This window comes from Pygocentrus nattereri, chromosome 20, assembly GCF_015220715.1.
Source record: "Pygocentrus nattereri isolate fPygNat1 chromosome 20, fPygNat1.pri, whole genome shotgun sequence".
NCBI lineage: Eukaryota > Metazoa > Chordata > Actinopteri > Characiformes > Serrasalmidae > Pygocentrus > Pygocentrus nattereri.
This window is the reverse complement of record NC_051230.1, coordinates 33,822,530-33,839,806: the sequence shown is the minus strand read 5'-3', so window position 1 is coordinate 33,839,806 and position 17,277 is coordinate 33,822,530. Positions and strand designations below refer to the sequence as shown.

General features: G+C 45.9%; 1 protein-coding gene across 5 annotated transcripts in view; it reads right to left on the bottom strand.

Moving 5' to 3' along the window:
* Positions 1 to 17,277, bottom strand: part of LOC119261537 (protein FAM214B-like) — a 42,284-nt gene that overhangs the window by 4,820 nt on the left and 20,187 nt on the right. For all 5 annotated transcript variants that reach the window (XM_037531841.1, XM_037531844.1, XM_037531843.1 and 2 more), the window contains 8 exons: positions 11,606 to 11,783; positions 8,610 to 8,778; positions 7,165 to 7,881; positions 5,427 to 6,025; positions 3,455 to 3,684; positions 2,021 to 2,079; positions 1,713 to 1,809; positions 769 to 927 (listed from right to left, as the gene is read on the bottom strand). In XM_037531841.1, coding sequence (XP_037387738.1) covers positions 769 to 927; positions 1,713 to 1,809; positions 2,021 to 2,079; positions 3,455 to 3,684; positions 5,427 to 6,025; positions 7,165 to 7,670 — 1,650 coding nt within the window. In that variant the 5' untranslated portion in view covers positions 7,671 to 7,881; positions 8,610 to 8,778; positions 11,606 to 11,783. The remainder of the gene's footprint in view (positions 1 to 768; positions 928 to 1,712; positions 1,810 to 2,020; positions 2,080 to 3,454; positions 3,685 to 5,426; positions 6,026 to 7,164; positions 7,882 to 8,609; positions 8,779 to 11,605; positions 11,784 to 17,277) is intronic.

Below are 17,277 nucleotides of genomic sequence, written 5' to 3'. Positions count from 1 at the left end.
GGTGAGTGGGTGAGTGGGTGAGTGGGTGAGTGGGTGAGTGAGTGAGTGAGTGAGTGAGTAGCCAGGTCCATGAGGTGCTTCACATCTAAAATATCCTTGAAGTATCCTATCCTACTGATTACTCTTGATTTCAAAATATTATCCATCCATCCATTTACTTCTCCGTCAGGGTCGCGGGTTCAAAATATTATTTTAAAAAGAATTCAGATAAATAAATTCAATAAATTCAGAGATTTTGATTAACAAAAGTGGTCAAAATGTCACTTCCCCCATGTACGGTCTTAATTTTAATTAATTTATTTATTTTTACACAATTTTAGCCCCTTTTTAGGCAACTCTCCATCACCCAACGCTACCAAATTGGGAAGACTAGTACCAGACACTTGAAGCTCCGCCCCATCTTTTAAAACCGCCGCTAACATGACGTCACTGGAGTGCAATACGCTAACTGCTAATTTTGTTACATCAGCTAACAGACACACATGCTGGCTAGCACTGCACTAAGTGATTAGGGGGAGAAAGGGGACCCCCCTACCCATAACCTCTTAATTATGGATGGCTGTGGCATCACTGGACTCGCCATCTCCTGAGGATAATGGCAGAAGTTACACTGTTGTGCCACTGGGGGGAGCCCTGTGTGCCCTCTTCACATGTCATTCAACACTCTTAGCCACGGCACAGACTAGAGCCAGCAGTGCAGGACACACCGATGAATTGATCAGCTTTCCATAAACTATTCCTCTAAACGCACACGCGTGTGATATTTACCAGGAAAGGCGAGGGGGCGCTGTGCTCCGACGTGTCGTAGTAGGTCACCTGCACAGGTAAAGTGGCGTGTTGAGGGCAGTACGAGCCGCTGGCTCCGATTTCAGCCGTGAAGCCCTCGATCCTGCCCGAGGGAGAGAAACGGCCTTTCAGGATCGATTCCTACACACACACACACACACACACACACACACACACACACAGAGTACAAAAGTGTGTTCATTTTACAGCAGTGATATAGTACAATCTTAAAGGGCAACTTCACCAAATCTTCAAAATTCTGCATATTTAAACGTTTAAGATGTAAACAGAGTCATTCAGGGTGGTCAGAGCTGCTCCCAGTGGTGGTGATGGGAACCAGACGTCCCCTCTAAAAGCTCCTCACAGTGGTGGTGATGGGAACCAGACGTCCCTCTAAAAGCTCCTACAGAAAGTTCCTACATGAACTGGTTCTGAATTCACTGCCTGATGACTGAGACGCTGTTTTATGAGAGTTTAGAGAACTTCAACTCCATTCATGGTGGAGGGAGACATGCAGGGCGCTGTGCGGCAAAATAGTCCCCAAAGAAAACTCATTATTCCAGATTTTCCACTGTTTTCCAACATCAACATTCCATTTGAGCTCAGAAGAGTCGTGTAGGTTCTCTGGTGGTTCCAGATGGTAAATAAAGTGTCCATACCTCTGTTGTAGTCATGGCGACCCCTGGTTCTTATCACCACCACTGTAAAGACGTCTGAACTATTTCACACCAAAACGCTCCGAATGACTCTACACGTCGAACTGGAATCATGTGTGAATTTTAAAGGTGTTGATAAACTGGTGGAGTTCCCCTTCACACTCATGCTTCTCCACATCTCAAATCACTGAATCACGCAGAAACTCTTCCTATAAAGTAAACATTTCAGGGTGAAAGTGAGGTGGAGGTTCTGTGGTTGGTGCTCCATACCTCGAAGTTTCCCAGCAGAGCTCTGCTGATGGAGGCCAGGGAGGAGCTGGAGCAGGAGCGGCTGGTGTCCGTCCGACGGCCGCTGCGCAGCTGACGACTAAACACACGGACACAGCGTGTTAAAGGAACGAGGTTTACCAGTTTACCCCACGTTCCCATCACTCGTCCCAGCGGACTGAGGGGGGAAACTGTGAGAAACTGCCACTTAACAGCTCCAGATGTTCCAGGTAACATCTGCACTTCTGATCCGAAATCCATTAACAGGTCTGTGAACACAAGTCACAGCCCAGGGTGTGACGTATACTCACGATTTGAGACGAGAACCGGCCTTCAGTCTCCTGGACGAGCGGGAGCACTCCGAGGGGCTCTAGGTAGGAGACAGAGGGGGGACAACACATTAAAGAGGAATTCCACTGATCTTTCAAAATTTCCACATAATTAGATTAGATGTAAGCAGAGTCGGAAGACTCGTGTAGGTTCACTGGTGGTTTTGGAAAGTAAATAAAAAGTTTGTATTTGTGTTGTTGTCATGGCGACCCCAGGTTCCTATCACCACCACTGTAAAGACACCTGAACCTCCTCTGAATCTCTCCGTCTACACCTCACACCCTGAATCACCCCCCCCCCCCCTAATATCTTCTGTCATTGATCTAAAGTGAAACGCTCCTCGTTCGGCAGCTACTGACGACCCGTGGCGCGGTGGTACTTACACAGCCCGCGGTCAGCGTGGCTACCTCACAGACATGGGCCATGCTACAGGCCTCACCATGGCGACCGTCGTCAACTGTCCATCAGCTACACCCACCCACAAGCCCGGACGCTAACGCACAGTCCTCACCGGACATCTCCGTCTACCTCTCGCCTCTGTCCTTCTATCGGTCTCTCTCTCTGTGGAGAACAGCCTTCCAGCTCTGAAGTCCTTCTGGAACTGAACGTGGTCAGAACAGCCCGAGCGAGCGGTCAGTCAGGTGAGGAAACGCTCACCTGCTGAACAAAAGCTCTCTGAATGGGCCGCATTCTGGATCCTACAATAACAGGCCCAGGACAAAGAACACACGCTAGGTGTTCTCCCCCTCTCCCCCTCTCTCCCTCCCTCTCTCTCCCTCTCCCCCTCTCTGTCCCTCTGTCCCTTCTCTCTCTCTCTCACTGTCCCTCTGTCCCCTCTCTCTCGCCCTCTCTCCTCCCTATTGCCCATCCTTCATTCTTTCCTTCCTTCTATCTCCTCTCATTTCACCTCCTCCTCCTGCCTCCACACCAGCAAAACCAGGACAGACCAGCACAGCTGGACACCAGCAAAACCAGGACAGACCAGCACAGCTGGACACCAGCAAAACCAGGACAGACCAGCACGGCTGGACACCAGCAAAACCAGGACAGACCAGCACGGCTGGACACCAGCAAAACCAGGACAGACCAGCACGGCTGGACACCAGCAAAACCAGCATATGTTGTGTTTTTGATGCCGGTATGCTGGTCAATGCTGGGTAACCAGCTAAACCAGCACCAGACCAGCAACACCAAATTCATACTGGTCTGTGCTGGTTTTGTTCAGAAGGACTAACATCACCCATTTAACATCACCCAGATATTTTCAGCTACTACAGTTATCCAGCTATTTTCAGTTAGCACAGTTAGCTAGTGCTAGCTATTTTAATAAGCTGCTTAATTAATTTAATTGCTGGTCATTAATAAAAGGAAATGATGTGAAAATGTATTGTGAAGAGATTTCCAGCCATGCTGACCTTGCCCTGCTCTCTTGCTGTGGGCAGCAGATGTGTCCAGTAGGGGGCGGCCTTGGAGTCGGTGCTGCGTCCGGCAGCGAGCCCCAGGCCGGGTGTCAGCAGGGCCAGGCGGCTTCGCTTCGACGTGGATGGGCCTTCGTCCTCCGAACACGAATCTCCTGTATCGCTGGAGGACAGCAGCTTCTTCTTCACCCCCAGGACGGCCCGAGGGGTCTCAGAGGGGCTTTTCTCTGGCGGCAGAGGTAAACAACTTGTCACATTCACTCATTTACACGCGATTAGAGGAATGGTTCAGCTAAAATGAACCCAAATACAGTCAACCAGCCAAGACATGATTAGTGTCCACATGTCACTAATTAGGTTTAGCGCTGGAGCTACGAGACTGATGTAACAAACACTAGAAGTCAATAGTCACCCAAACATTTTCTGTAAGTACATTAGGAAAACGGCTCACTCAAACTGCGTCCTGGTGTCAAAATACTACAGACAACAGACCAAATGTTGAAACTGAGAATTTTTTCTATATTTCTGAGAAGTATGTGCCCATTTTGAATTTGATGCCAACAACCTCTTCCAAAAAAGCTGGGACGGGGTCTGTTTACCGCTGTGTTTCATCACCTCTTCTTCAACAGCGCTCTGCAGGCGTTTGGGAACTGAGAAGACGCTGGTGTGGTTTTGAAAGTGAAATGTTTTCTGTTCTTGTTTGATTCAGGATTTCAGCTTCTAACAGATTCAGGGGCTCATTTTTCATTTCATAATGTGCCAAATGTTCTCAGTGGTGACCGGTCTGGACTGCAGGCAGGTCAGTTTAGCGCCTGGACTCTATTAATACGGAGCAATGCTGCTGTAATACAGTCAGAATGTGGTTTGACATCGTCTTACTGAAATAATCAAGGCCTTCCCTGAAAAAGACGTCGTCTGGACGGCAGCAGATGTTGATAAAACATGTTTATATCATTCAGCTTTAATGGAGCCTTCACAGATGAGCAGGTCACCCAGGCCATGTGCCCTAATGCCCCCTAAACCATCATGAATACTGGCTATAGAACTGAGCACTGATAACAAGCTGAGGGGTCTTCAGCCCGGAGGACACAGTGTCCATGATTTCTCAAAGAACTTCAAATGTTGGTTCGTCGGACCGCCGGACACTTTTCCACTTCCCCTCAGTCCATTTTAAATGAGCTCAGGCCCAGAGAAGGTGGCAGCGTTTCTGGATCCTGTTTATATTTGGGTTCTTCTTTGTGTTTTAGAGTTTAACAGCGTTTTTGGATGCAGTGATGAACTGTGTTCACAGACAGTGGTTTTCAGAAGTGTTTCTGAGCCCATGCAGTGATTTCCACTACAGAATCATGTCTGTTTTTAATGCAGTGCTGCCTGAGGGCCCAAAGGTCACGGCCAGCAGATACTGGTGTTCAGCCTCGTCCCTCACAGACAGAGATTTCTCCAGATTCTCTGAGTCTTTAATGATGTTCTGCACCGTAGACGATGAAAATTTTTGCTATTTTATGTTGAGAAACGTTCTTCTTCAATTGCTGCACTATTTGATCGCACAGTCTTTCACAGTTGTGGTTGTCAGTTTTTTTTTTTTTAGCTTGACAACTTTTACCAGTCCCAACTTTTTTGGAACGTATTGTTGGTATCAAATTCAAAATGGGCAAACATTTTTCAAAAAACAATCAAATTTCTCAGTTTCAACGTTTGATATGCTGTCTTCGTACCATTTTCAAATCAGACAAAGGGTTTAAATGATTTAGGATGATATTTTTACAGAAATCAACTGGGTGACTATTGATTTCTAGTGTTTGTTAGCAATGTTAGCATCATAGCTCCAGTTTGTCTCAGTTTATGAACCACATATGAGGCTTTGACGAAAACTCGTGTTTCTCCATCATCTTTCCCATTTTCAAGGGTGTTACCCGACTGTCGTACCCACTGCTGGACAATAATTTGACTTAAGTGCTGTTTTAGGTACCTCTATCTGTCGGACTCGTGCCATTAGACCAGGAGGGAGGTGAGGAGGGGTGAGCCCTCCTGTCCGGAGGAGGCGGGGAAGACTCAAGACTCGCCCCCCACTGGACGGCCTCGGCTGGGGTCAGCCGAGGTCGTGAAGGTCCCTGGAGCTCTAGAGTGCAGGAAGTGCTCATTGGTACCTCTCCTGGCTGGTCATAGTTACTGCAGCCCTCCTCTCTGGACCCATCCACAGACCAGGGTGGGTCATCTCCTGCTGTGGACGCCTCAGTCCGTGGAGCAGCGGGTGGTGGGCTGCCCTCGCTAATGCCCCAAGGTGAAAATGAGTGAGGCAGGGCCTGGGGTTCCAGCATGGGGGATGATTTGGGCGAAAGTGGGGCGAAAGCGTCCAGTACGGGGCGGTCAAGATTACGCTGGGTGAGTCTTCGGCCTGGCACTGGGGGTGCGTGTGTGGGAGAGAGGGATGGTGACCGCGGCGACCGGGGCATCTCAAAATCTCTTGAGACCTCTCCATCGCATTCCTCATCATCCGCCACCTCCTCATCCTGAAGGGGGCGCTTTTGGGCCACGTTGCCCTGCTGTGCCTCTTCCAGAGGACCACGTCTAGAATAAAATAATAATAAACATAGCTAAACACATGATCGGCAGGTGTTATTACTGAAAAAACTGAAGCTTAAAAACAGTCAAATTGGGCAAAATTTATTTATGAAACAGTCACAGAAGACCCCCCAAAATTAGCGCGTTTGAAAATCCTTTTAGGAAATAATGTCGTCGTACCCAGTAAGTAGATGGTCTGCAAAATTTTATGCCTGTAACTTGATTTGATTTTGAGATACTGAGGTTTTAAAAAGAGTGTCGCCTGAATATTTGCCTTTACCCATACAGTATATGGGAATGTCCTGTATGGGTATAAGGTGCAAATTTTCATAAAGCCATAACTTATGAACTACTGATGGCAGATTCTTGAAATTCTCAGTGACAATTCTTTGTTTATATGTGTGCCTGAGACTGCCAAAACTGCTAAACCAGAGATTTAATTAGGTCATTCTCTCCATACTGAAATCCATCCAGTCTCTCAAAGGAAAGGTTCCTGGTTAGAGTATTTACCATATTTAATGGTAAAAAATAAATCAGAAGGTTTTATTACAATAAGACACAAACACAGCTGACAAAAGTTCAACATGAGCAAGAAATACCAAAAAATGAAAGAAAGAAAAAAGAAGGCCGGCTGTGATTCAGTGGGGAAATACAGAGGGCCGAATTTTCTGCAATACAAAAAACCCCCCAAAAAAAACAAAAACAAAACGGTGGATATTTAGCAAGCCGTAAAAAGTCCATGAAAAGCATCTGTATGTTGGTAAATACATGCAAAACCAAAGAACAAACCCAGAATATTTCATAAATCCAGCATAAATAACTCAAAGGTTATAACTTATCAAATGCTATAGAAACAAAAATTCATTTTAAGGCTAAAAATAAGGCCACATCCACTTTTTAGAAGCCTCGATATCTCAGAAACTATTACAGATACAAGCCTAAAATTCTGCACACTTTCCCAGGTGGACAGACAAATAGGTGGTGAAATGTGGTGATTGAAGTTGGAGTTATGGAGTTATATAAACAGTAAAAGCAGCTCTATGATTTTTCAACAAAATATTCCTTAAAAGCTCAAACAGTGCAGTGATTCAAAGGGAATACGGGATCTTTCCCAACAGAACAAACTCTAGGACTGAAAGACGAACCTGTGACACAGACGGCTGCCCCGGGGAGAGTGGGGGTCCAGCATGGGGGGCGATTTTGGGGACAGGGGGGTGCAAGCATCAGGGACGGGGCGGTCAAGGTTACGCTGGGTGGGTCTTCGGCCTGGTACTGGGGGAGTGTGTGTATGAGTGGGAGAGAGAGGGGGCGACCGTGGTGACCGTGGCGACCGTGGAGATCGGGGTGTCTCTGAGTCTCGTAAAAAGTGCACATCTGACCCGGGACTGGCGCCACACAGCACCTCCCCCTCCAAGTCTTCTTCTTCATCATTGTCGTCCTCCTCGTCCTGCAGGGGGCGCTTTATGCCCGGCCTGAGCGACGCTCGGCCCTCAGAGAAGCCCCCCCTCTGGGAGAAGATGGACAGCTGGTAGACCTTCTGCAGCCGCAGCTCCTCCTGGCTGAAGGGCCTTGGCCCCGCCCCCTGCAGCCCGGGGTCTCCTCCGGCCTGGGCCGGCTCCTTCCGCACCAGCTCCACGTGGATGTGGCGCATGCTGCCTTTTTCACTCTGATCGTTTTAAAAAAAAATTTATAAGTTGTGCAACAATTTATTCTTTTAAAAAGTTCTAGAAAGTTCTGCGGAGTTCTCGACAGTAAAACTGAGCCGGTGGTGAAATACAGGCTCTGAATCTGGAAGATTTCAGATCCCAGAGGTCCACTCTAGGATACAGGCACTATGTCTCCCATAATGCCTTGCACAGCACCTAAGAAAACAGCAAAAAAAGCAAGACAGACACGTTAAAAGACGAACTTTTCACCTGTTCATCACTGCCGTTTGTCCTTTTTCTAACCCTGGTGCACATTGAGTGGATATTTTATACTATGTTTCCCATAATGCCTTGCACAACACCTAAAAACACAGACACATGAAAGCACAAACTTCTTTAACACACTAATTAGTGCTGCTTTCTACTTTCTCTGACTGTACTGAGAAAATCTAGGCCTGTTCATACAGTTTCCCCCATGACACGTACTACATTTCCCACAATACCTTGTACAATACCTAAAAAAAAACACAATACAACTCAAAGCACATCCCTACCACTACTCGCATGGCGATATTTACACGTAAGACCGGTGACGACTCGGCTGTGCTGGTGCTCTGACGCACATCAAGCTCAAACACACACATTCAAAGGGGATTCGTTCTCTAACTGACCCTACAACACACACGGCTGTCAGCTCTGGTTTGCCGTGTTTCCCCTGTGCATGGCTGCACTCTGTATCCTGGATCGGCACGCTGTGGGTTTTCGTTAAAGGGGAAATAAACGCGTCTCGCTGTGGTCCAGCAGCAGCAGCAGCGTTAGCCAGCTGTGAGAAGCTCTGCCATCGTTTCAGTCCTGCTCTAAAACAGTCGTGTCCCGAGCTGCGTGGGAGTAACTGTAATACTGAAATTGAATAAGTCCAGGAACGCTGCAGGAGATTCTCTTACGTGCGCCTGCTCTTCCTCTGCTGAACTTAGGCTCGTCCACATCCACCTGTGAACTCCACAGTGTTGACCCCTGCCCTTTGACCCTGACCCTAGGCCCCAAGTTTGGCCATCTCCAACGCTGTCCCACCAGTCCACCAACAGCATTCCCACACAGGCAGAGAACAAAGGCCTACAGAGAGAGAGGAAGAGATCAATAATAAATGACCAGTCACTGTCGCTTATGAAAAGATGTCAATAAAACATGCTTAACATGATGTTCATATGATCCACACAGTCGCTCTGACAGACTGTAATACACTACAGGAAGCGTAGGGGGCGATACGGCTTCTACTGTTTCATTTAAAAAGCTCTATAATGTTCATATGATCCACACAGTCGCTCTGACAGACTGTAATACACTACAGGAAGCGTAGGGGGCGATACGGCTTCTACTGTTTCATTTAAAAAGCTCTATAATGTTCATATGATCCACACAGTCGCTCTGACAGACTGTAATACACTACAGGAAGCGTAGGGGGCGATACGGCTTCTACTGTTTCATTTAAAAAGCTCTATAATGTTCATATGATCCACACAGTCGCTCTGACAGACTGTAATTCACTACAGGAAGCGTAGGGGGCGATACGGCTTCTACTGTTTCATTAAAAAGCTCTATAATGTTCATATGATCCACACAGTCGCTCTGACAGACTGTAATACACTACAGGAAGCGTAGGGGGCGATACGGCTTCTACTGTTTCATTTAAAAAGCTCTATAATGTTCATATGATCCACACAGTCGCTCTGACAGACTGTAATACACTACAGGAAGCGTAGGGGGCGATACGGCTTCTACTGTTTCATTTAAAAAGCTCTATGATGTTCATATGATCCACACAGTCGCTCTGACAGACTGTAATACACTACAGGAAGCGTAGGAGGCGATACGGCTTCTACTGTTTCATTTAAAAAGCTCTATAATGTTCATATGATCCACACAGTCGCTCTGACAGACTGTAATACACTACAGGAAGCGTAGGGGGCGATACGGCTTCTACTGTTTCATTTAAAAAGCTCTATAATGTTCATATGATCCACACAGTCGCTCTGACAGACTGTAATACACTACAGGAAGCGTAGGGGGCGATACGGCTTCTACTGTTTCATTTAAAAAGCTCTATAATGTTCATATGATCCACACAGTCGCTCTGACAGACTGTAATACACTACAGGAAGCGTAGGGGGCGATACGGCTTCTACTGTTTCATTTAAAAAGCTCTATAATGTTCATATGATCCACACAGTCGCTCTGACAGACTGTAATACACTACAGGAAGCGTAGGGGGCGATACGGCTTCTACTGTTTCATTTAAAAAGCTCTATAATGTTCATATGATCCACACAGTCGCTCTGACAGACTGTAATACACTACAGGAAGCGTAGGGGGCGATACGGCTTCTACTGTTTCATTTAAAAAGCTCTATAATGTTCATATGATCCACACAGTCGCTCTGACAGACTGTAATACACTACAGGAAGCGTAGGGGGCGATACGGCTTCTACTGTTTCATTTAAAAAGCTCTATAATGTTCATATGATCCACACAGTCGCTCTGACAGACTGTAATACACTACAGGAAGCGTAGGGGGCGATACGGCTTCTACTGTTTCATTTAAAAAGCTCTATAATGATCATATGATCCACACAGTCGCTCTGACAGACTGTAATACACTACAGGAAGCGTAGGGGGCGATACGGCTTCTACTGTTTCATTTAAAAAGCTCTATAATGTTCATATGATCCACACAGTCGCTCTGACAGACTGTAATACACTACAGGAAGCGTAGGGGGCGATACGGCTTCTACTGTTTCATTTAAAAAGCTCTATAATGTTCATATGATCCACACAGTCGCTCTGACAGACTGTAATACACTACAGGAAGCGTAGGGGGCGATACGGCTTCTACTGTTTCATTTAAAAAGCTCTATGATGTTCATATGATCCACACAGTCGCTCTGACAGACTGTAATACACTACAGGAAGCGTAGGGGGCGATACGGCTTCTACTGTTTCATTTAAAAAGCTCTATAATGTTCATATGATCCACACAGTTGCTCTGACAGACTGTAATACACTACAGGAAGCGTAGGGGGCGATACGGCTTCTACTGTTTCATTTAAAAAGCTCTATAATGTTCATATGATCCACACAGTCGCTCTGACAGACTGTAATACACTACAGGAAGCGTAGGGGGCGATACGGCTTCTACTGTTTCATTTAAAAAGCTCTATAATGTTCATATGATCCACACAGTCGCTCTGACAGACTGTAATACACTACAGGAAGCGTAGGGGGCGATACGGCTTCTACTGTTTCATTTAAAAAGCTCTATAATGTTCATATGATCCACACAGTCGCTCTGACAGACTGTAATACACTACAGGAAGCGTAGGGGGCGATACGGCTTCTACTGTTTCATTTAAAAAGCTCTATAATGTTCATATGATCCACACAGTCGCTCTGACAGACTGTAATACACTACAGGAAGCGTAGGGGGCGATACGGCTTCTACTGTTTCATTTAAAAAGCTCTATAATGTTCATATGATCCACACAGTCGCTCTGACAGACTGTAATACACTACAGGAAGCGTAGGGGGCGATACGGCTTCTACTGTTTCATTTAAAAAGCTCTATAATGTTCATATGATCCACACAGTCGCTCTGACAGACTGTAATACACTACAGGAAGCGTAGGGGGCGATACGGCTTCTACTGTTTCATTTAAAAAGCTCTATAATGTTCATATGATCCACACAGTCGCTCTGACAGACTGTAATACACTACAGGAAGCGTAGGGGGCGATACGGCTTCTACTGTTTCATTTAAAAAGCTCTATAATGTTCATATGATCCACACAGTCGCTCTGACAGACTGTAATACACTACAGGAAGCGTAGGGGGCGATACGGCTTCTACTGTTTCATTTAAAAAGCAGTGTTAAAGTCTCTATACTTACCAAGGGGCGGAGTGTCAGTGGAGTGGGGGTCTTGTTGAGCAATCCAGTGAAGAGGTAAAGTCTAACCTCGAGCTCCACCCAGACAAGGCCAGCGGCCAATCACGGCCCTCCTGGGCTCCTGAAGAGGACTCGTTGCTCAGCGGCTGCATTGTGAGCAAGGCATTCCAGAGACAGCGGCCTACAGAAGGGCAGAGAAGGCAGTTACAATACTGGCCAGTCGAGTCACACAGCAAGCGGAAGAGTCAGCCACAGCAAAGAGATTAGCACAGTGAGCATCTTCCCCACAGAGGCTGCGGGTGCTATAAAACTGGAAACTTCCGTGGTTGGACATGTTTATTCAAATAATCCAGACCTCAGAGCTCACATCATCACTAAATCTCCCTAAAATACAAAGGGAAATTACTAAATCTCTAAAATGCAAATATGAAATTACTAAAAATCTACAAAATGACTAAGATAAATCATTAAATATACCCAAAATGTAAGAGAAATCACTAAAAATCTAACTAAAATATAAGATAAGTCACTAAATCGGCCAAAAAAGCAAAGATAAATCACCAAAGCACCACAGACCAACATGCATTCAACGCTGGTCTAATCTGGACTGAGCTGGTTTATGATGGTGACCCATCGTGGTCATGCTGGTTGACCAGCATACCAGCATCCAAAACACAACATGCGCTGGCTTTGCTGGTGCCCAGCCGTGCAAACGCAAACTAAATCTCTCAAAAGCGTAACAATAAATCACGAAATCGGCCTTAAACCCCATCAACCCCAGCTATCGCATCTCTTGGGCCAGCTAGCTAAGCTAACCTGCAATAAACAAACGCCAGACCATTAAATTCCTTTGAACATGTGCACATCTGAATAGCAGCACATGCTAGCGGCTAATACGGCTAAAGTGCCATCATTCGCTGCTCTGGGACACAAAGACGAGGAGACCTGCGTTCGAATCTGACCGGACAGACGACGCGCGGTTAGGCCGAGTTGGCCACACAGCTGAAGCGCAGCGTTTCATTCTGTAATTTCCTCTTGTGTAAGTCCAGCATGTGGTGGTGACCGTTAGCCGGTCAGCTGAGCTACAGTAACGCGTCCACCTGCTTTCCCGCGCTCATCGCAGTGAACCGAGGCAGCCGAGTAAAGGCATCACCACACATATAGACAGAGCACCCAAAGCACACAAGGGAGTCTTTGTGCAGCTCAGCAGGAGAGAGGAACAGCGCTGGCTCATAACAGAGGCTACATAATCCCACACGGGCAGGAGGTCCAGAACGAGGGTCAGCAAAGCCACGGGCACTTTCATAACGACCCGGCTCGGAGGCCTTTAGCCAACATGCATTAGCAAACAGCACATGCAGTTACTAATGGCAGCTTCTACTGACTAGCGGACGAGCAGATTTAAATGCGACGTGTGAACTGCTTCTTAAACGTGCTTGTTGATCTAAGACGGCCTCTCGAGGGGGTCCGTGTGTCTTTAGCGTAGCTGCACACCTGTCTCGGTGACAGTCTGGGAGTGGCGCCATCTGGAGCTGGCGCCAACGTTCTCCCTGAGGAAAGCTATCGCTAACAAATCAAAAGCTATGGCTAAAATGCTAATATCCCCTTTTTTATTTACTATCCAAACCACCAGAGAACCTGCGCGGGTCTGGTTTATATGGAATGTGGATGATGGAAAATAGTGGAACATCTGAAATGATGAGTTTTATTTGAGGGCTAATTTGCCTTAGAACACTTTAGGCCAAACACAGTTTAGGCCAAAATCTGCTCAAAACTGCCCTAAAACAGCGTAATCTTTTCATCTTAAACATGTAATCATGTGGAATTTTTAACAGAATTTTTGAAAAGTTTGGGGGAAACAACAAAAAAAAAATCTGTGGTAATACAGAACGGAAGTCTGATATACGGCCATATACCCAGATATACCATCAAGGGTCAGGCACAGACTCAAAATATTTTTTGCCGTTTTTCAGTTTTTTACATAATTTAAAAATGCCTCTTCTCCTTTACATTGTGTGTAAATTTCATGATGGACGGACTAAAAGAAATGACCAAAAACAACTTATTTCTGGTTCCATTGACTTACATGAAAAGTAAAGTAGGTTTTCTCCTTCTCCTGTAAAGTTACCGTTATTATTTTGAGATGGTTTTCTTCTGACAACAGCGATTTGTGAAACATGGGTCCCATATCCCAAAATTGCGAGATTAAAATGGTTGGCGTTTAAGTCACATATATGTCCGTATGTGATGAAATAAGCTGGTTGTCCATGTACGGTAATATGCGTCATATATTTGAAACCCATATTGTCCTACATCAGATTTCCGTAGGGGTGAGTACACACAACACACACAGACGGTCTTGTGGAGGTGGCAGGTAGAAACGTTCTCCGGAGAGAACCCTCAGTGTGTTGTGTGTGTAAGCAGATATGTGGGGGAGGGTCAGGGCGTATTTATAGGCAAACAGTTAACGGCAGGGGGGAGGGCGGTGGGCACCTCACACCGTACCGGCTGCTGATCACCCTCACACTCGACACAGCTCGGATCTGTAGGCCACCGGTGAGCTGGACCTGCCAGACCTTCCTCCAGACAGCTCATGCTCCTGTACTGTGATATAGAAATGTCGTATATAGTCCATACCATAAGGCAGGAGTCTCAAACAGCCAGTCACTTATTTATAATACAGCCCTGAAGGGAACCTCCACTGATCTTTCAAAAATTCCACATATTTAACTGGCTGAGATGTTAACAGAGTCGTTCAGAGCGGTTTGGTGTGAAACGTTCGGTTCTAGATAAACTCACCGAGTCAGAACCGTTCACAATGGTGGTGATGGGAACCAGGCGTCCCCCTCTAAAAGCTCCTCACAGTGGTGGTGATGGGAACCAGGCGTCCCCCTCTAAAAGCTCCTCACAGTGGTGGTGATGGGAACCAGACGTCCCTCTAAAAGCTCCTACAGAAAGTTCCTACATGATCTGGTTCTGAATTCACTGCCTGATGACTGAGACGCTGTTTTATGAGAGTTTAGAGAACTTCAACTCCATTCATGGTGGAGGGAGACATGCAGGGCGCTGTGCGGCAAAATAGTCCCCAAAGAAAACTCATTATTCCAGATTTTCCCCTGTTTTCCATCATCGACATTCCATATAAACTCAGAAGACTCGTGTAGGTTCTCTGGTGGTTCTGGATGGTAAATAAAGTGTCTATATCTGTGTTGCAGTCATGGCGACGCCTGGTTCCCATCACCACCACTGTAAAGACGTCAGAGTCTCTACAATCAACCATTTCACACCACAAATATCATGCACATCTCTACTTTGTGTAAATATAAAATATTCTCTACACCACCACAGACTTCCCTGCTCTGCTTTCCCCAAACTTCACTCTTATTCAGCAGGAACGTCAGCACTTTCACAATAAGAGTCCCACATAATTCCACCGTTAGTTAACTTAATTTAGTTAAAAAAAATTAAACACAAAATGTGAACTGTGCAAAAGTAACGGCACCCTTCATATTTTACGTTTCATTTCATTCAAATCAGTTAAACTAAAAAATGTTTAAATGTTGCCAAGAAGAAAAAAAAAATGCAAAACTGAAGTAACGGCTGATTTCTCAGGGCATAAAGCCAAAGGCCACGCCCATTTTACCCCCTGGTTGTGATGTCACCCATCAGCACCTAAACCTTTCAGGTTTTTGAAAGCATCTTTGAACCAAAGGAGTTTCAGTCTGTGCTTTAAACACATTGAGAAAACTCACAAATTATTATTTACTTAAAATTTACTTTCATCCCAACGAAGAACTGCAATGAACATGAAGCTGAAGAAAAATGCCTGAACGCATTAGCACAGCGCCGCTTTTACGCTCACAGGGTTTTCTTTCCTATTTAATAGAGAAATAAAGAGGTTAAGTGTCCCCATACATACCGAAGGCCATGCATGTGGGCAAACCACGCAGAGCCTGGACAGGATGAACATAAGAAGGGTCAGTTACAGCTGACCATACACGCACAGACGCTAAGGTCAGCACAGGCTATCCCTGTATCACTAAGCTCTCTGGCTGTGACCACACGAAAACAGATCCAGTCTGGACCGTCAAGACCTTCAGCAGGTCTGATCAAACTTCTGTGGAAGATCTGACGTCAAACTGGAGGAATCTTCTAGCTTCTGATTCACCTCAAGTCTAGCTGATCAGCCATGATGTGTTGGGTGCATTAAGCTTGTATCTTTAGTTTTAGCATCAGAGCCAAGAGGCTAATGTGGCCAAGAAGACAGGAGAGCTGCTTTATTTTGATCCGATGCGCCTTTATTTTCCGCTTCAACAGGAGAAATGCGAACAGCTCCACATGTGCTGGTTAGCAGAAGAACCTTTGCCTATACATGCTGACCTGATAGCTTGCCAGGGGACATTGGTCAGTGCAGCGTTTAACGCTTCAAATGGGTCCTCATTATTTCGCTATGCTACCTTTAATCAGCGGGGGAGAAGTTTGCTAGCCAGTCGGCTATCGCTAGCTACGGCTTAGCAGCAAGGCGAAAAAAAACAAAAAAACAAAAACAAAAACAAAAAAAAATTCTGGCACAGAATGATGTACTGCTATCCATGAACATGAACTAAGCACATTAGCGTAGCTAAAAACAGTAGCAGCCTTCCCGAGGGTGGGTTAAGTTCATACTTCAGTCAATGTTCACACTTCAGTAAGTTTCTAAGAGATTACGTAACACTTCCACACAGTTTGAGGCGTATACTGATCAAGGAATGCAGTTAGCATCATGCTAAACCTAGCAGCTCAAACTTCAGACAGCAAAACATGTCTCAGCTAATCGACTACATTGGTGTCAGATGTGGGAAACTGTGGAAATTTGATCGTTGGCTAAACTCGGTCCATGACCCACCACTATTTAACGCTCACTCCTTCACTCTGTTAAGAGACCAAGAGGTCACGGATCCTTCTGAAAGGTCAAAGGCTGCTACTGTTGTTGCTAGCAGAGGTCAGTCAGTATTCTGGAAACACAGCCTGACCTTTGCTCAGAAACTGAATCAGCATGGAAAACGCATACAGGTCAAAGTGAAGGGTCTATCTATGTTACAGGGGCGCCCAGGGGTGTCTCAGGAGGGTCAAAGTGCAGTTTGTGGTCAGCTGAGAGCAAAAAAGACAAAATAATATACAAATAAAACGGTATGTAGGTTTAAATTGAGGGTTCACTAGTGTATTTTATAAAAATGACGCTATGCTACTCTTAAAATACAATAAATTCAATATATAATCAATAAAATAAGTGAGACGTACAAACATATCGTTATAGAAATGTGAAGAGTGGAACATGAACACACCAACTTCTGAGACTGAACTTTGAAGGTGCACCTGCAGATTTCTTATGGAGACAGAATTAAGTGAAGGGGGGCTCTGACTTTCACACAGCCCTGCCTCTGAGGACAAGAGTTCGGCGAACACAGTCGCCTCTCAGTGGAAGTCGTTACGTCACCACAAACAATACACACACAGCTACAGAGCAGGAAAGAGCAGGTCCCGGTGCTTATCTGAGCGGGAGGGGGCGCGTTGGGGGTGGGGCCAGGGAGGATGGCGCTTTATCTACAGCACCAGAGACACTGTGAGGTCATCAGCCTTCTCAGCCAATCAAAAGACAACCACCGACAACACCGACGGGCTTCGGATATACAAAT